The sequence below is a fragment of the Salvelinus sp. IW2-2015 genome, linkage group LG1 (assembly GCF_002910315.2).
Source record: "Salvelinus sp. IW2-2015 linkage group LG1, ASM291031v2, whole genome shotgun sequence".
Lineage (NCBI taxonomy): Eukaryota > Metazoa > Chordata > Actinopteri > Salmoniformes > Salmonidae > Salvelinus > Salvelinus sp. IW2-2015.
The window spans coordinates 17,845,200-17,865,950 of NC_036838.1; the positions used below are offsets into that span (position 1 = coordinate 17,845,200).

At 44.3% G+C, this 20,751-nt stretch overlaps 1 protein-coding gene across 8 annotated transcripts in view; it reads left to right on the top strand.

Annotated features, from left to right (window-relative positions):
* LOC111961905 (ral GTPase-activating protein subunit beta-like) overlaps positions 1-13,349 on the top strand; it is a 90,510-nt gene extending 77,161 nt beyond the window's left edge. For 7 of the 8 annotated variants that reach the window (XM_023984609.2, XM_070440223.1, XM_023984621.2 and 4 more), the window contains exons 27-30: positions 5,701-5,806; positions 6,052-6,130; positions 7,113-7,261; positions 7,972-13,349. In XM_023984609.2, coding sequence (XP_023840377.1) covers positions 5,701-5,806; positions 6,052-6,130; positions 7,113-7,261; positions 7,972-8,186 — 549 coding nt within the window. In that variant the 3' untranslated portion in view covers positions 8,187-13,349. Of the gene's footprint in view, positions 1-1,261; positions 1,368-2,096; positions 2,587-2,706; positions 4,358-5,700; positions 5,807-6,051; positions 6,131-7,112; positions 7,262-7,971 lie in introns of those variants that run through there. The other variant, XR_011476647.1, reaches the window with a different exon arrangement.
* Positions 13,350-20,751: the final 7,402 nt, after the last annotated feature.

Below are 20,751 nucleotides of genomic sequence, written 5' to 3' on the forward strand. Positions count from 1 at the left end.
TGTTCATAAAAGTTCAATAATGTTCCAACCGGAGAATTCCATTGCCTGTAGAAATGCACTGGAACGAGAGCAACCTCTCAAGTGAAAGTGCGTGGCTGTGAACGAGGCTGTAGGCAGACCCCTTACTCAAACATCTCCCATCCGCCCCCCCCTTCACATGAGAAGCCTGAAACCACGTTCTAAAGACGGTTGACATCTAGTGGAAGCCTTAGGAAGTGAAAAATAACCCATATCCCACTGTGTATGCGATAGGGGTGAGTTCAAAAACTACAAACCTCAGATTTCCCACTTCCTGTTTGGATTTTTTCTCAGGTTTTTGCCTGCCATATGAGTTATATGTTATACTCACAGACATCATTCAAACAGTTTTAGAAACTTCAGAGTGTTTTCTATCCAATAGTAATAATAATATGCATATATTAGCATCTGGGACTGAGTAGGAGGCAGTTCACTCTGGGCACGCTATTCATCCAAAAGTGAAAATGCTGCCCCCTATCCCAAACAAGTTAAACAGCCATCACTAACACAGAGAGGCTGCTGCCTACATAGACTTGAAATCATTGGCCACTTTAATAAATAGATCCCTAGTCACTTTAATAATGCTTACATATCCTGCATGACTCATCTCATATGTATTTACTGTATTTTATACCATCTATTGCATCTTGCATATGCCGCTTAGTCATTGTTCATCCATATATTTATATGTATATGTGACCCGATTCAGGGAACTTAGGCGTATGTCGCTAGTCACGATTTCAATGGAGAGCTTTTTGAATGTACATTTTTTGTTTTTTTTAAAGAAATGCCTTCTCGAACATGTGAACTTTCATGTGCCTTAATATCAAACGTGTATGTCTTCTGTAAATACGAATACAATTGTTAAATTACAAGCCTAGTTGGTTTAGCCACAGAGAAAGACTGCAACCTTCCCGCTAGCCTTGATTGGCTGAGATAATGAGTGGACTGGACATGCAGAGAGATGAGTTTGGATTGGTCTGCGGTGTTGCATCTTGTGTCGATAAAATGAGCTGCTCGTAATGATTAGATACTCCTTTCCACTGCAGTTTTTTTTTAGATAAACGTTAGCCGTGGAGAACTGCAAATATTTTGCTACTGCTCTCAATATCATTTCTGCCCTGAATTGATCAGGCGCTATCAACAAACGTCAGTGGGAAAGAGTTGTGATGGACTACTTTCTGGACAACGATCGTACCGTGCAATGCTGACTCTCTCTGAAAATAACATGTTTTGAAATCAGCGGAACACAACGGGCCAAACAAGCTGTGCAAACTAAACGGGAACAACACCGGGTGTCTTTTAAAAGGGGTTGCAGTCTGCCGTGAACCTTTCATCCATGTATACAGGTAAGAATCTAGTTATAGATTCAGATATTATACATTTGTAATTTTGTCAAAGTTGTTTTCATTGCAAGCTAAAGCTTGCTGTTACCTAGCCAGCTGGAGTTCGATTGCTGGCTTGTTAACTAACATTGAACCTAACGTTATTTGGTTAGCTCATCCATATATTTATATGTACATATTCTTATTCATCCCTTTACATTTGTGTGTATTTGTTTGTATAAGGTAGTTGTTGTGTATTTGTTAGATTACTTGTTAGATTTTACTGCATAGTCGGAGCTAGAAGCACAAGCATTTCGCTACACTCGCATTAACATCTGCATGTGACCAACAAAATTTGATTCGATTTTGAAGACACCAGCTTGCTGTTAGCTAGCTAATGTTAGCAATCCAGCCACCTAACCTCAGCTATCTAACATTAGCTTATGTGTATGAGGTGCGTGTAACGTTAGTGATTTCTCAGAATGCCATTTCGCATTGCTTGTTATAGCCTAATGTTAGCTAGCTAACTATCTAACATTGAACCTATTGGTTAACTTTAGCTAGCTATGACAATCGGTTTGTATTGCCAGTTAAAGCTTGCTGTTAGCTAGCCAGCTGACATTAGATGGCAGGCTAGCTACAGTAGCTAACATTACCTGTATGAACTGTGTGTAGTGATGTTATCTCAGAATGCCATTTCGCATCTATTGTATAATTATGCTAAAATATTTGTATGTGGAATCTGTCTTTCAGCATCAATCAGTAGAACCGGCCTGACTCTAATCCGCCAGTCAGTCATCAAAAAGAGAGCTGGCCCAGGCAAGCAAAGGCAGCAGCGCAGTCATCAACTACATGCACCATTTCTTCACCAACTAGTTACGAAAACACGTGTGTACCTGAATTGTGATAACTGCAGTCGCCAAAACAAGAACAAGTTTGTGCTCTGGTATTGTGCCTGTTGGACCATGCACAAGCTCCACCGCAATCTGGACTTCCTGATCACAGGCCGCACCAAGTGTGCTCCTGACTGGTGCTTCGGCCTCATCAAGCAGTGATTCAGAAAGACCAGAGTGAACACTTTGTCTGAGATTGCTGGTGTTGTGAAGGACATTGTGACGGGTCAACATCCCACAGCTGGTTGGACTGGAGGATAATACGGTGCTGGTGGAAAGCTATGGCTGGCAACCACACCTGACTCTGTACTTCAGGCCGCTAACACAGATCAAGCAGACCAGCACTTCAGGTGAAAATATTTTCATTGCATTGTATGAAGTTATTCTTCTTATATAAACTTGGGAGGTAAATTGATGTTGTGCAATGTTGTAATGTCTTTGATTTGTTGTTATTATTCCCTGTTTTACAGCTTCGATGCTCTGGAGCCTGGTGGTGTTGTCGCCAAGGAGCGTTCGGACTCAGTTGGGACCAGGTTTTAGCTGCTGCGCACCTCTGACATCCCGTAGATGGTCTGCCTATACAAGCACCACCTGGACTGGACACAGCTAGACAAACGTATCTTTTTGAGAAGATCAGAGTGTTTTGCGACGGACCAGTCATCGGCACTATCTGCAGTGCCTCTATTCAAATGACTCTCTCCTATCACACACGGCATACGATGCTGCTACAATGTTTGGGGTTTATCCTGCTTCTCAGCCACTTTACCCACGATTGTATGCATATAACTACCTCGTCTATCACTGATATCATTATTGATATTGTTCTTGTACATTCTGTATATTTGATTTATATTGACACTCTATTTCTGATATTGCTACTATGCAAGTAACCATTTGGCTGTACTATTTACAGCTTCTGTAGAGACCATCCACTTAGCAAGACTTAGCAAAATATTGATATATATAAAATTAATATTTATGTGTGGTCGTAACATGATTTTGTGACATACCACAACAATATCATGTGACCGTATCAAGTGTCCAGCACACAAATATATGGAGCATGCATCTGTTTATGTACTGTACATGTGCAAAATAAATAAACATATGTATGGATACTGTGATAAGTGCATGTGTAACAGTATATGTGAATGTTCTGGTGTGAAGGCATTTGGGCAGTGGTGTAAAGTACTTAAATAAAAATACTTCAAAGTACTACTTAAGTCGTTTTTGTGGTATCTGTACATTACTTTATTTATATTTTTGGCAACTTTTACTTTACTACATTTGTAAAGATTTTTTTTTACTTTTTACTCCATACATTTTCCTTGACACCCAACACTACTTGTTACATTTTGACAGGAAAATGGTCCAATTCACACACTTATCAAGAGAACAGCCCTGGTCGTGACTACTGCCTCTGATCTGGCAGCCTCATTAAACGCAAATGCTTTGTTTGTGTTGGAGTGTGCTCCTGGCTATCCATCCCAAAAAAAAAAAAATTGTGCCATCTGGTTTGCTTAATATAAGAAACTTGAAATGGTTTATATTTTTACTTTTGATACTTAAGTACATTGTGCTCCTGGCTATCCGTCAATAAAAAAAATATATAATAAAAATACAATTGTGCTGTCTGGTTTAATATAAGGAATTTTAAATGATTCATACTTTTACTCAAGTATGACAATTTAGTACTTTTTCCACCACTGGATGTGGCTGGGGGTTATAGCATTTCTTTCACATGACCCATCAATTTAGAGTGTATCTGGGTAAGCGTCATCAAATATTCATACAATATTTTTCTGTTGACTTGGAATTTTTCCTTATTGTAGGCTACTACCACTTTCAGTCTTCATTTTTACTATACTACTCACTGTTTAGCACATGACCTCATGTGAATCCTTAAAGAGATGGGTGGGGCTGGCTTAAGAGGGTGTGAACAATGGGTGTAGACAAAGGAGAGCTCTCTAGTAGGTACCAAAACATTTTAAGGTCCTTTTCTCAAAAGTGACTTTACAAGTGTATCGCCTTTCAAAGTATAATTACTTTCCCATTGTTCCTCAAAAATGCTGTGTATGATATACCATTTTGTAGCTCTGAGTCTCTACTTTTTTATCCAATGTATAAAAAAAAAAATGCTGCACTGTTGTAACTAGATGCACAAGCATTTCGCTACACTCGTAATAACATCTGCTAACCATGTGTATGTGACCAATAAAATGTGATTTTATTTGCTTGTTTCTAGCCTAAAGATTAAAGTGTAGTTATAGGGGGGCGTTCATCCACCTCTGGCCTGCTCGCCTCCCTACCTCTGAGGAAGTACAGTTCCCGCTCAGCCCAGTCAAAACTGTTCGCTGCTCTGGCACCCCAATGGTGGAACAAACTCCCTCACGACGCCAGGTCAGCGGAGTCAATCACCACCTTCCGGAGACACCTGAAACCCCACCTCTTTAAGGAATACCTAGGATAGGATAAAGTAATCCTTCTAACCCCCCCCCCCCCTTAAAAGAGTTAGATGCACTATTGTAAAGTGGTTGTTCCACTGGATATCATAAGGTGAATGCACCAATTTGTAAGTCGCTCTGGATAAGAGCGTCTGCTAAATGACTTAAATGTAAATGTAAATGTAGTTATAGATCGGTTATTATAAGCTGTGTGGTTTGAGCCCTGAATGCTGATAGGCTGAAAGCCGTGGTATATCACACCATATACCACAGGTGTGAGAAAACATTTAATTTTACAATTCTAATTACGTTGGTAACTACTTTATAATAGCAATAAGGCACCTTGGGGGTTTGTGGTATATGGCCAATATACCACGGCTAAGGGCTGTATCCAGGCATTGCGTTATGCATAAAAACATAACACCCCCTTATTGCTTAAATATATTTGGGGTATATGTTTTTCCTCCTCAAATTTTTAAGCTAACTAGGGGTGCGCATTTTTTTTCCAATTCAAGCACTAATAATAGCTAGGCAAAACTTTGTAAAGGTCTCAACGTTATGTTTTTGTAAAGGCCCCATATTTGTTTTTGTTTTTCTGCTCTTTTGCACACCAATATTTTTACTTGCACATCCTCATCTGCACATCTATCACTCCAGTGTAAATTGCTAAATTGTAATTACTTTGCCACTATTGGCCTATTTATTGCCTTAAATCCTTAAGTTGCACACACTGTATACAGATTTTTCTATTGTGTTATTGACTGTGCGGTTGTTTATCCCATGTGTAACTCTGTGTTGTTTTTGTCGCACTGCTTTGCTTTATCTTGGCCAGGTCGCAGTTATAAATTAGAACTTGTTCTCAACTGGCCTACCTGGTTAAATAAAGGTGAAATAAAAAATAAAGAAAAATGTGCAGGTTGGATTATAGAGACAATCTGGAATTCAAACATCAACAAAATGCTTTTGTTGTCTTTCCTTTTTCTTGCTTGTTTACATGATTTTGGCTTGTATGTCCCTCAGAGTCCTACGGTGAAGTCTAAGAAGATGCCTCCCGGCAGGACCATCCCTCCAATGGGACCAGAGACCAAAGTACTGGTGGTCTGGGTGGAGCGCTACGATGATATCGGTAGGCTAACCTCCTGCTGCGTCACGCTGAAACTGACCTCAATTGGCAGCCATTTTGGCTCTTTATAAAATGATTGGATCCAGTTGATGAGTCTATTCTATAGAACTATTAATTTTGAGATTTTATTGAGAAGTATTTTATAGAATGTTCTCATTTCTGGTAATTACTGACTTCAGTTCATCTTAATAAATTTTGTGCACCTAATTTGTTTTAACCGCAGTGTATGTTGAATCATTGTATTGTAGAGAACTTTCCCCTGGCTGACCTGCTGGTAGAGACGAGCACTGGAGTGGAAACCACGGCCAACAGTAGCACCTCAACAAGGTACTACAGGCTCCCATCCATCACTACTCAACACAGAGACTGTCTGACATGTTTTCCAGCTGTGAAGTCCTTGCTTCCTCCTCCTTCTGTACCTCGCCTCCCTCTCAAAGCTCATTGGAAAAGAAGGTCAAGGGAGGGACCATTGGATCGTCAAGGATTTGACAGCTAGAAACCTTTTCAGACATACTTAGAGTTGAGTCAAAAGAGAATTGAACTGAGAAAGTAGTTGCTACAACAATTATGGAACATTGCAGATTTGAGGAATTCTCAATCAGTCAAACAATATTGTCTTTTACTTATTCATATTCACGAAGTGGTCATATGTTTTTTTTAGCAAGCGAGGGTGACAATGATAAGGACAAAACCCTTGAAATAAAAGTACCCTCTTCTGACATGCTAGGTAGAAGCTCCATGTATATACCACCACCAAGACCAGACAGTTGTCTTTTACAGCAAAGTCCTGTACAAATGGCATGTATTATTAAGTCAGTGCAAGGTGTAGTGATGTGGGCTCAGCATGGTGGCGGGGGGACCAACGGAGTCAGGCGAGTACTAGTGTTTATGTAGCAGAGACAGGGCGGAGGAGTACCGGTACTGAGTCAAGGTGAAGTGGTACGAGGTAATTGAGGTAATATGTACATGTATGTTGGTAAAGAAGTGACTGGCCAATCAGGATCGATAAATAAACAGAGTAGCAGCAGTGTGTGTGTGTTGTGTGTGTGTGTGTGTGTGTGTGTGTGTGTGTGTGTGTGTGTGTGTGTGTGTGTGTGTGTGTGTGTGTGTGTGTGTGTGTGTGTGTGTGTGTGTGTTGTGTGTGTGTGTGTGTGTGTGTGTGTGTGTGTGTGTGTGTGTGTGTGTATTGGACGGTCAGTGTAATATGTGTGAGTGGAGTCCAGTGAGTGTGCATAGAGCCGTTGCAAGAGAGGCACATTCATTTCTACCTCTCTCTCTATGCCTGTCCAACCCTCTTCCTCCTCCTCAGACCCACGACGTCCGGTCAGGATGTGCAGGTGATCTTCATCCACCCTCTGAAGACGGGCCTGTTCCGGATCCGCCTGCATGGGGCCCTGGGAAAGTTCAGCATGGTCGTCCCCCTGGTGGACGGCATGGTAGTCAGCAGGAGGTCACTAGGTGAGAGAGGTTGGGGGTGAGGAGGTGTTTTGGGGCTGGGGTGTGTGTGTAAAGGTATGGGTAGGGGAGGGGTGAAAGGTGTGTGTGAGCTATCACGATGACTTGTGACTAGTACAACTGTGTGTGTGTGCGTGCGAGAGCAAACTGCCAGTGTCTGCAAGAGATGCTGCACTCTTCAACAGTGATGGCTGACATACAGTATCACTGTTGAGGAATATAAATTAGTTATGCCAGAGAGAGAGATTGCTACCAGGCGATGATCTTAGAGACCCCAGTCCCCACTTCTCTTCGTCACACATGTCAAATGTGGGTGTGAGTCATCCCAGATGCAGATGCTTAGCATCAGGCCTAGCTGCACCACGTCTCTCTCCAAGTCGGTGCTGAGCCATCGGTCGCCTCTCTCCCTCTCTTCTATTCCCTCTTTTCTCTCGCTCTGAGTTCCTGGTGAGGCAGACTGTAATAATATATGCAGTTTAGCAGACGCTTTTATCCAAAGCGACTTAGTCATGTGTGCATACATATGGGTGGTCCCGGGAAATCAACCCACTATCCTGGCTCTGCAAGTGCCACATTCAACTGTGTGTGTGTCTCTTGCTCCCACTCTCTCCCTCCCTCTACCCCCCCTCATCCCCCCCTCTCTCCCTCCCCCCTCACACTCTCTCCCTCCATCCCACCTCTCACTCTCTCCCTCCCTCCCAACTCTGTCTCAGGGTTCCTGGTAAGGCAGACAGTGATCAACGCGTGCCGGCGGAAGCGGCTGGAGAGTGACTCGTACAACCCGCCACACGTGCGTCGGAAACAGAAGATCGCTGAGGTGGTGAACCGCTACCGCAATAAGCAGCTGGAGCCCGAGTTCTATACCGCGCTCTTCCAGGAGGTCGGCGTGAGCAGCCTCGACCGTGACCCCACCCCCGATGAACTTTGAAGTTTCACCTCCCTCCCCACAAGGACTGCAAAGATTCTTTATATTTATAAATTGTTTCTCTTCTTCTTTACTTTGTTATTTATATTATCAGCACTGGGTGGCCACGTTCCAAGTCGACAATTTTGTTTTTTCCCACCCCGCGCTGCAACACTGCTCATCTGCAACTTACTCTAGTTCTACCCAAGCCTTGTAGGACTCTTTGATGGAGTCTGGTTGTGGCACTAACCTCACCTGGCTGCGAGGCGTCAGGCTTGTGCAAAGGAAGCACCTTTAGCTGTGAGGAGAGGGTATATGCTTAAACAACTGACTATTAACTTGTGACACGGCACGTGGCAAAGTGATTGCTGTCGGCGCTCAATTCAAAATGGCTTCCACTCTGTGGCTGTGACTAGTTCCCACAGCCGTCTCACTGTGGTTTTTCAAGTCCGATTCTTCTGTTTGCTTTTCTATGAAATGCATCAGTCTGTCCATTTCCCATATCTAACAGTTTTTTTGTTTATTTGTTGTTGGTCTGGAATGGAAAAGAGAGGTCGAAACATCCTACTTTTTCATTGACTAAACAACGACACTACAAAAACTAATATTGACAAAACTCAAATCTCACTTCAGTAAATTGTAATTTTTTGACTTTTGGTTTTCTCTTCCCACATACATAATTGTACCAGTTAGCGAAAATGTAGAATTCTGCTTTTACTTTAAATCTCAGGTAGTTTGAGCCTTTTATATTCATCGGTATCTGGGTTGTTTTCTTTAGGCACGAAAAGGAAAAAAATATATACTTAAATAGGGAGAGAGTAGCGGAACAAGTGTGTTTCCCATTGCAAAGCATTTAGCTAGTGTGCCCTAATGAATGCGACCCTGGTAATGTACTCAATGCACTCCCAACCAACTGTGACTATAGTCTGCTTTCAATAATGGACTCTTTTGGCATAGAGAAAATACGTCACTGCCTACGCCACTACTTTATCCGCTTGAATAAAATACAAAATAGTAGCTAGCAAGATGAAGATCACGGAGGTCATTTTTAATGAGTGCATTTCGCAAGTGGCTAGTTTGCGTCAACTACCTTAATTGAAACCCCTGCCTGCCAACTGATTTTGAATTGCAACGTTCTGGCATGTCTGCCTCGTCATTTTTTGGGAGAGTCCCCGGATATTTGTTTATTTGCGTTCATTTGTGTTTATTTTCTTATCGACGTAAGCAGTGACGTACAGTAGTTCCTCTACGCCTAAATATTCCATCATTAAAATCAGACCCCAGTCACTGTGTCGCCGAGGGTCGGCTTTTCGAGACTAACAAACTGACCTTGTTTTAGGCATTATTCACTTTTAGTGCACTCGAAAACGTGTGGCATTTCACATTCACTGAAGCTGATGGTAGTCTCGATATGGAACTTCAGGAAGTCAAAATCACTGATGGATTCTACTTTTTTTGGTATAGAATCCTTTATTGGTTTGTTTCTTCCCGTATCAGATAAAAATGCAAAATATGTATAAAATACATTTTGATTATTGATATAAAAGGTGAGTTTCAGTTGATTGTTTGTTATTCACAGTTGGAAAAAGTTATCATGTTGGATGATTAAAAAAAAAAAAATTGTCACGAGCACTGTGTTTAACATCCCATTCCAGATGTGATACTTCAGAAGCTGATGCATACCGAACATTTTATGTCTATAATATTTCCATGCCAATATGTCCAGTCTAAAACCAAAATTCAGAGCATTAAGTCACTAATGTGTCGCTGCAGAGGTTGTACTCATAATTTTTCCCACCAATTAGTGTCTTTATTTGTGCTCGACTTTATTCGAGACGTCATAACAACTCATCGCTATTAAGGGCTGAAACATCAGTTTTATCAAGTTATTTTTGCAATGTTCTGTTAAGGGTTGGACGGATGCAACTGACGTCTCGTTCACTACTGTATATGTCACTGGATCTGTCTTAGACACTGATTTTTATGCATTGAACAAAAAATATAAACTCAACATGCAACAATTTAAGATGTTACTTAGTTACAGTTCATATAAGGAAATCAGTTAATTGAAATAAATTATTTAGGCCCTAATCTATGGATTTCACATGACTGGGAATACAGATATGCAGCTGTTGGTCACATATACAGTGCATTCAGAAAGAATTCAGACCCCTTGACTTTTTCCACATTTTGTTACGTTACAGCCTTATCCTAAAATGGATGAAATAATTTTTTCCCTCATTAATCTACACACAATACCCCATATTGACAAAGCAAAAACAGTTTTTTTGCAGCCTTGAGTCTTCTTGGGTATGACTCTACAAGCTTGGCACACCTGTTTTTGGGGAGTTTCTCCCGTTCTTCTCTGCAACTCCTCTCAAGCTCTTTCAGGTTGGATGGGGAGCGTCGGTGGACAGCTATTTTCAGGTCTCTCCAGAGATGTTCGATCGGGTTCAAGTCCGGGCTCTGGCTGGGCCACTCAAGGACATTCAGAGACTTGTCCCGAAGCCATTCCTGTGTTGTCTTGGCTGTGTGCTTAGGGTTGTTGTCCTGTTTGAATGTGAACCTTCACCACAGTTTGAGGTCCTGAGTGCTCAGAACAGGTTTTCATCAAGGATCTCTCTGTACTTTGCTCCGTTCATCCTTCCCTCAATCCAGACTAGTCTCCCAGCCCCTGCTGTTGAAAAACATGCCGACAGCATGATGCTGTCACCACCATGCTTCACTGTAGGGATGGTGCCAGATTTCCTCCAGACGTGAGGCTTGGCATTCAGGCCAAAGAGTGCAATCTTAGTTTTATCAGACCAGAGAATGTTGTTAGGTACCTTTTGACAAACTCCAAGCTGGCTGTCATGTTCCTTTTACTGAGGGGTGGCTTCCGTCTGGCCACTCCACCGTAAAGGCCTGATTAGTGGAGTGCTGCAGAGATGGTTGTCCTTCTGGAAGGTTCTCCCATCTCCACAGAGGAACTGGAGCTCTGTCAGAGTGACAATTGGTCACATCCCTGACCAAGGCCCTTCTCCCCCGATTGCTTAGTTATACCGGGCGGCCAGCTGTAGGAAGAGTCTTGGTGGTAACAAACTTCTTCCATTGAAGAAAGATGGAGGCCACTGTGTTCTTGGGGACCTTCAATGCAGCAGAAATGTGTTGGTACCCTTCCCCAGATCTGTGCCTTGACACAATCCTGTCTCGGAGCTCTACGGACAATTCCTTCGACCTCATGGCTTCATTTTTGCTCTGACATGCACTGTCAACTGTAGGACCTTATATAGACAGGTGTGTGCCTTTCCAAATCAAGGTCAATCAATTGAATTTACCACAGGTGGACTCCAATCAAGTTGTAGAAACATCAAGGATGATCAATGGAAACAGGATGCACCTGAGCTCAATTGAGTCTCATAGCAAAGGGTCTGAATACTTATGTAAATAGGGTATGGATCAAAAAACCAGTCAGTATCTGGTGTGACCACCATTGGCCTCATGCAGCGCAACACATCTCCTTTGCATAGATTTGATCAGGCTGTTGATTGTGGCCTGTGGAATGTTGTTCTACTCCTCTTCAATGGCTGTGGGAAGTTGCTGGATATTGGTGGGAACTGGAACACGCTGTCATACACGTTGATCCAGAGCATCCCAAACATGCTCAATGTGTGACATGTTGGGTGAGTATGCAGGCCATGGATGAACTGGAAATGTTTTTAGATTGTGTACAGATCCTTGCGACATGGGGCCGTGCATCATCATTCTGAAACATGAATGGCACAACAATGGGCCTCAGGATCTCGTTACAGTATCTCTGTGCATTCAAATTGCCATCAATAAAATGCATTGTGTTCATTGTCTGTAGCTTATCCCTGGCATACCATAACCCCACCGCCACCATGGGTCACTCTGTTCACAACGTTGACATCAGCAAACCTCTCTCCCACACAACGCCATATTAATCCGTGAAGAGTACACTTCCCAGCATGCCAGTGGCCATCGAAGGTGAGCATTTGCCCACTGAAGTCGGTTACGATGCCAAATTGCAGTCGGGTCAAGACCCTGGTGAGGACAATGAGCACGCAGTTCAGCTTCCCTGAGACGGTATCTGAGAGTTTGTGCAGCCCAGATCCTGGGCTGGTGTGGTTACACGCGGTCTGTGGTTGTGAGGCCGGTTGGACGTAATAATTCTCTAAAACAAGGTTGGAAGCGGCTTATGGTAGAGAAATGAACATTCAATTCTCTGGTAAAAGCTCTGGTGGACATTCCTGCAACTTTACATGTTGCGTTTAGATTTTGGTCAGTATAAATCTGTTTTTTTATATGTAAAATAATGCAGAACTAGATCTTTTGCATGATATTTGAGATGGTGATCCATTGTGACATTTGGATTTTCTGAAAATAGGATTTCCTCCACTTTCGTTCCATAGATCACTGATTATGTGTTTCATTATGTTACATTTAATTTGAAGAGATTGACATGTTCTTTACTGTTAAAGGAAAAGCTCAATCGTACTAAAGACTGACCAATTTAAGACTGTATCTGGGGAAGCTAAAAGCTAATTTGAGTTATGTTTTTCCCCCAGAATAATATTAGTAATTCTTTAGGTTATTTGCTTTTTGTCCTGTGTTTTTATGAGGATCAAGAGGGGAAACAAATACAAGAATGTAAATTCAGTAAAATGTTAGCCCAGTCCCAGATCTGTTTGTGCTGTATTAATTCCAACATAAGAATTTGTGCTTTCCAGCACAAACAGATCTGTGACCAGGCTAGTAAAATGTCACTTAAGGCATTAATTCTGGTGTCAATTTCCTAGTGTCAAGTTTTTTAAATCTGGAATGTCCACTCTATTGCTAATCAAATGGCTTCAATTAATATCAATTATCAAATTAATCGATACTCTAGCCAGCTATTGTGCTCTGCAAATATTCTACCATCTCGATGGAGCCACATGGAACTGAACTAGATTTTGTCCTGTTCTTCGTAAACGTCTAATTTTGTTCTGTAAATATTGAAGGTATAAACTTGAATAAAGTTGGAAGATATGTACATACTGAGCGTACATTTCAGTCGTCTGTCCCTCCTCCACGAAAGGCACAAAAACGGCTCGTTTGTATTTATGCCGTTTTATTATGTGTCCATAAGAAACACATTGAATATTGAATGTAACACAATGTAACGAATAAAGATTTTAATGAACTTCTTATGATTTTTATGCTGTGTGGTTCTCTTCTTACACAGTTGTAGTTAAAATAGTCTGTTTCTATCACTTTTTATGTATGATCAAACTTGATGAGCAGAAAACACAGACAATGATGAACTCATGTTATTTCATACCTGTCACGTTCCTGACCTGTTTTCTGTTGTTTTGTAGGTAGTTTAGTTGGTCAGGACGTGAGCTGGGTGGAATTCTATGTTGTGTGTCTAGTTTGTCTGTTTCTATGTCCAGCCTAATATATGTTCTCAATCAGAGGCAGATGGTAATCGTTGTCCCTGATTGAGAATCATATATAGGAGGCTTGTTTTGTGTTGGATTTTGTGGGTGTTGTTTCCTGTCTCTGTGTTTGTGTTCTGCACCAGATAGGTCTGTATCGGTTTTCACGTTTGTTATTTTGTAAGTTGTTTGTTAGTGTTCACTTGATCTTTAATAAACATGTTGAGCACTGGCTACGCTGCACTTTGGTCCTCTCCTCACCTATGGAAGAAAACCGTTACAGAAACACCCACCAAACCCGGACCAAGCAGCGTAGCAACGGGGAGCAGCAGCGGCCCAGTACACAGGACTACTGGACACAGGAGGAATGGTTTGGGAGATCATGGACGGAAGACCCTGGGAAGGTTGGAGAGAATCGCCGCTCTCGGAGAAGGAGCAGCCACAGCCGCAGAGCGGTGGATTGAGGAGGCAGCACGTAAGAGAGGCTGGAAGCCCGGAGAGGCTCACCCAAAAATTTCTTGGGGGGCTAAAGGGTGTGTGGCGAAGCCGGTTGGATACCTGAGCCAACTCCCCGGCTTACCGTGGAGTGAGAGGGCGTCGTACGGTCAGACACCGTGTTATGCGGTGGAGCGCACGGTGTCCCCAGTTACGCGTGCTTAGCCCAGTGCGGGCTATTCCACCTTGCCGCCTGGTAGGGCTAGGTTGGGCATCGAGCCGGGTGCCATGAAGCCGGCCCAACAATACTGGCCTCCAGTACGTCTCCTCGGCCGGCGTACATGGCACCAGCCTTACAGGTGGTGTCCCCGGTTCGCCTGCATAGCCCAGTGCGGCTATTCCACCTCGCCGCACTGGCAGGGCTACGGGGACCATTCAACCTGGTAAGGTTGGGGAGGCTCGGTGCTCAAGAGCGCGTGTCCTCCTTCACGGTCCGGTATATCCGGCGCCACCTTCCCGCCCCAGCCCAGTACCACCAGTGCCTACACCACGCACCAGGCTTCCAGTGCATCTCCAGAGCCCTGTTCCTCCTCCACGCACTCTCCCTATGGTGCGTGTCTCCAGCCCAGTGCCTCCAGTTCCGGCACCACGCACCAAGCCTCCTGTGCATCTCCAGACCCTGTACGCACTGTTCCTCTCCCCGCACTCGCCCTGAGGTGCGTGCCCTCAGCCCGGTACTCCATCCGTTCCGGTACCACGCACCCGGCTATAGGGCGCCTCGAGAGTCCAGGTGCCCTGTTCCTGCTCCCCGCACTCGCCCTGAGTGCGTGCCCTCAGCCGGTACCTCCAGTTCCGGCACCACGCATCAGGCCTATAGTGCGTCTCAAGCCGGCCAGAGATCGCCGTCTGCCAGCGGTGCCTGAACTGCCCGTCTGCCCAGCGGTGCCTGAACTGCCGTCTGCCCAGCGGTGCCTGAACTGCCCGTCTGCCCAGCGGCGCCTGAACTGCCCGTCTGCCAGCGGCGCCTGAACTGCCCGTCTGCCCAGCGCCATCTGAGCCATCCGTCTCCCCAGCGCCATCTGAGCCATCCGTCTCCCCAGCGCCATCTGAGCCATCCGCTCTCCCCAGCGCCATCGAAGCATCCGTCTCCCCAGCACCGTCTGAGCCATCCGTCTGTCCTGAGCCGTTAGAGCCGCCCGTCTGTCCCGGAGCCCCGTCAGAGAGCCGTTCGTCAGTCAGGAGCCGCTAGAAGCCATTCGTCAGTCAGGATCTGCCAGGGCCGCCAACCAGACAGGATCTGCCAGAGCCGCCAACCAGACAGGATCTGCCAGAGCCGCCAACCAGACAGGATCTGCCGGAGCCGCCAACCAGACAGGATCTGCCGGAGCCGCCAACCAGACAGGATCTGCCGGAGCCGCCAACCAGACAGGATCTGCCGGAGCCGTCAGTCAGCCATGAGCGTCCAGAGCCGTCAGCCAGTCATGAGCTGCCCTACAGCCATGAGCCCTACAGTCAGAGCTTGCCCTACAGTCATGAGCTGCCCTACAGTCATGAGCTGCCCAGTTACAAGTCCATGAGCTGCCCTACAGTCATGAGCTGCCCTACAGTCATGAGCTGCCCTACAGTCATGAGCTGCCCTACAGTCATGAGCTGCCCTACAGTCAGAGCTGCAGTCAGTCATGAGCTGCCACTCAGTCATGAGCTGCCACCATCATGAGCTGCCACTCAGTCCGAGCTGCCACTCAGTCCGGAGCTGCCACTCAGTCCGGAGCTTGCCCACTCAGTCCGGAGTGCCACTCAGTCCGGAGCTGCCACTCATCCGGAGCTCCACTCAGTCCGGAGCTGCCACTCAGTCCGGAGCTGCCACTCAGTCCGGAGCTGCCATTCAGTCCGGAGTTACCTCTCTGTCCTGAGCTACTCTCTGTCCTGAGCTACCTCTCTGTCCTGAGCTACCTCTCTGTCCTGAGCTACTTCTCGTTCCTGAGCTACCTTCTCTGTCCTGAGCTACCTCCAAAATCATGTGGGGCCTTGGGGAGGATTCTTATGCTAAGGTCGTGGGCGAGGGTCGCCACTCAAAGGACGCTAAGGAGGGGACAAAGACAGTGGTGGAGTGTGTCCTCGTCCACCGCCGGAAGCGCCACCGCGAACAGATGCCCACCAGACCCTCCCCTTGAGTTTTAGGGGTGCGCCCGGAGTTCGCACTTTGAGGGGGGGTTCTGTCACGTTCCTGACCTGTTTTCTGTTGTTTTGTATGTGTTTAGTTGGTCAGGACGTGAGCTGGGTGGGAATTCTATGTTGTGTGTCTAGTTTGTCTKTTTCTATGTCCAGCCTAATATGGTTCTCAATCAGAGGCAGATGGTAATCGTTGTCCCTGATTGAGAATCATATATAGGAGGCTTGTTTTGTGTTGGGATTTTGTGGGTGTTTGTTTCCTGTCTCTGTGTTTGTGTTCTGCACCAGATAGGTCTGTATCGRTTTTCACGTTTGTTATTTTGTAAGTTGTTTGTAGTGTTCACTTGATCTTTTAATTAAACATGTTGAGCACTGGCTACGCTGCACTTTGGTCCTCTCCTTCACCTATGGAAGAAAACCGTTACAATACCTTTCTGTGTTGCCTGAGAGTTGACCGACCATGCTTAAACACATTTTTTAACCTTTCCAAAACTAATTATTGTGTTTCACCTGAACTGCCCTACTCAGACTTAGTGGTAGTCACGCCCATAAAAATGTAATTACAGTAGAATTATAGTAATTGTTTTACGTAGTCATATGGGGCTATAACTTTATGTTCTCATATGAATAGGCCAATAAAAGCGTAGGCCAGTTGGAATTTATGTTAATCTCCCATTCCAAATAAAGATAGGAATTATAAACCGGTATGCAAAAACTAGGGTGAGGGTGTCCATAGACACTGATCTTGGGTCAGTTTTTTGCATTTTCCCAATAAGGGTTAAGATTAGTAATGCTAGATAAAAGCTGATCCTAGGGGAAAGGTTACCCCTTAGGCAACAATCTATCTTTGTGTGACTGGAGCCAGAGGGGGGCAGCAGAGAATCAAGTTGTATTGGTCATGCTTTGTAAACAACAGGTGTAGACTAACATTTAAATGCTTACTTATGGTCCTTTTACAACACTTCAAGATAGAAATACAAATTAGAAATAGTGAGATGAGGAATAAATACACAGTTAATAAAAATTAGTAAAAATACCATTGCTATAGTGCATTCGGAAAGTATTCAGACCCCTTGACTAACATTTTGTTACTTCAATTTTTTTTAAATGTAACCTTTGTTTAACTAGGCAAGTCAGTTAAGAACAAATTTTTATTTACAATGACGGCCAAACCTTCCCCTAACCCGTACAACGCTGGGCCAATTGTGCGCCGCCCTATGAGACTTCCGATCACGGCTGGTTGTGATACAGTCCGGAATCGAACCAGGGTCTGTAGTGACGCCTAGCACTGAGATGCAGTTCCTTAGACCACCGCGCCACTCAGGATCAGTCTTATTCTAAAATTGATTAAATGATGAGGAAAAAACATAAATCCACACAATACCCTATCATGACAAAATGAAAACAGGTTTTTAGACATTTTTGCAAATGTATTAAAAATAAAAAACAGAAACCTTATTTACATAAGTATTCAGACCTTTTGCTATGATACTTGAAATTGAGCTCAGGTGCATCCTGTTTCCATTGATTATCCTTCAGATGTTTCTACAACTTGATTGGAGTCATCCTGTGGTAAATTCAATTGATTGGACATGATTTGGAAAGGCACACACCTGTCTATATAAGGTCCCACAGTTGACAGTACATGTCAGAACAAAAACCAAGCCATAAGGTCGAAGGAATTGTCCGTAGAGCTCCGAGACAGGATTGTGTCGAGGCACAGATCTGGGGAAGGGTACCATTGAAGGTCCCCAAGAACACGGTGAACTCCATCATTCTTAAATGGAAGAAGTTTGGAACAACCAAGACTCTTCCTAGAGCTGGCCGCCCGGGGCAAACGTTTGCGTCGAGAGTTAAGTTCCTTAGTGTCCACATCACCAACAAACTATCATGGTCCAAACACACCAAGACAGTCGTGAAGAGGGCACGACAACCTCTTTTCCCCTCAGGAGACTGAAAATATTTGGAATGGTTCCCCAGATCTTCAAAAAGTTCTACTGCTGCACCATCGAGAGCATCCTGACCGGTTGCATCACCGGCGCTACAGAGGGTAATGCGTACAATTAATCAAATGGCCACCCGGACTATTTACATTGACACTCCCCCCCAACTACTCGCTGTTTATTATCACTTTAACCCTACCTACATGTACAAATGACCTCGACTAACCTGTACCCCCGCACATTGACTCGGTACCGGTACCCCCTGTATAAAGCCTTGTTTTTGTTATTTTATTGTGTTAACTTTTTATTTTATTTTTTACTTTAGTTTATTTCCTAAATATTTTCTTAACTATTTGTTAATCTGCATTGATGGTTACAGGCTTCTAAGTAAGCATTTCACAGTGAGGTCTACACCTGTTGTATTTGGTCAATGTGACAAATAAAATGTTATTTGAAAAGTATTCAATAGACATGTATAAAAGCAACAGATACCATTAATAAGAAGGGGCTAGAAGCATCTTATTTGGTGAGCTACCGAGTGGCTAGGACAGGCAAGCCCCATACTATTATGGAGGACTTAATTCTTCCTGCTGCCGCGGATATGGCTGGGAAAAGGCCCCAAAAAACTATACAGACAATGCCTTCATCAAACACTGTTTCACGACGAATCAGTGACATGACAGGAGATGTTTTGAAACAATTACTGCTTCAGCTGGATGAGTCAACAGACGTGGCGGGCCTGGCACAGCTCCTGGTATATGTCCGTTACATTTATGGGGGGTCAATTAAGGAAGACATCCTCTTCTGCAAACCACTGGAAACCAGGACAACAGGAAAATGGACTTTGGTGGTCAAGATGTGTTGGTATCTGTACTGATGGCGCAAAAGCCATGACAGGGAGACGTAGTGGAGTGGTAACGCGCGTGCAAGCAGTTGCTCCCGACGCCAATTGGGTACACTGCAACATCCACCGAGAGGCTCTTGCTGCCAAGGGAATGCCTGACAGCTTGAAACACGTTTTGGACACGACATAAAAAATGGTTAACTTTGTTAAAGCAAGGCTCCTGAACTCTTGTGTATTTTCTGCATTATGCAATGATATGGGCAGTGACCATGTATCGCTTTTACAACATACAGAAGTGCGCTGGTTATCAATGGGCAAAGTATTGACACGTTTTTTTGAAATGAGAGACGAGCTTAAAGTTTTCTTTACTGACCATAATTTTCACTTATCTGACTGCTTGCATGATGACAAGTTTCTCACACAACTGGCCTATCTGGTTGATGTTTTTTCTCACCTGAATGATCTGGATCTAGGATTACAGGGACTCTCTGCAACTATATTAAATGTGCGGAACAAAATTGAGGCTATGATTAAGAAGTTGGAGCACTTTTCTGTCTGCATTAATAAGGACAACACACAGGTCATTACATCATTGTATGATTTTTGAGTGCAAATTAACTCAAGCTTATGGACCATGTCAAATGTGATATTGCGAAGCAACTGAGTGAGCTGGGTGCGCAATTACACAGGTACTTTCCAAAAACAGATGACACAAACAACTGGATTCGCTATCCGTTTCATTCCCTGCCTCCAGTCAACTTACCGATCTCTAAACAAGAGAGCCTCATCAAAACTTAAACATGCGGTTCTGTGAAAATTGAATTTAAATCAGAAGCCACTGGCAGATTTCTGGACAGGGCTGTGCTCAGAGTTTCTTGCCTTGGAAAATTGGGGTGTTAAGACGCTGATGACCTTTGCAACCACGTGCCAAAAAAATAAACGTCCTCTCACTGTCAACTGCGTTTATTTTCAGAAAACTTAACGTGTAAATATTTGTATGAACATAACACGATTCATTAACTGAGACAGAAACTGAACAAGTTCCACAGACATGTGACTCACAGAAATTGAATAATGTGTCCCTGACCAAAGGGGGGGTCAAAATCAAAAGTAACAGTCAGTATCTGGTGTGGCCACCAGCTGCATTAAGTACTGCAGTGCATCTCCTCCTCATGGACTGCACCAGATTTGCCAGTTATTGCTGTGAGATGTTACCCCACTCTTCCACCAAGGCACCTGCAAGTTATTGGACATTTCCGGGGGTGAATGGCCCTAGCCCTCACTCTCCGATCCAACATGTCCAAGATGTGCTCAATGGGATTGAGATCCGGGTTCTTCGCTGGCCATGGCAGAACACTGACATTCCTGTCTTGCAGGAAATCCCGCACAGAATGAGCAGTATGGCTGGTGGCATTGTCATGCTGGAGGGTCATGTCAGGATGAGCCTGCAGGAAGGGTACCACATGAGGGAGGAAGATGTCTTCCCTGTAATGCACAGCGTTGAGATTGCCTGCAATGACAACAAGCTCAGTCCGATGATGCTGTGACACACCGCCCCAGACCATGACGGACCCTCCACCTCCAATCGATCCCGCTCCAGAATACAGGCCTCAGTGTAACGCTCATTCCTTCGACGATAAACGCAAATCCGACCATCACCCCTGCTGAGACAAAACCGCGACTCGTCAGTGAAGAGCACTTTTTGCCAGTCCTGTCTGGTCCAGCGACGGTGGGTTTGTGCCCATAGGCGACGTTGTTGCCGGTGATGTCTGGTGAGG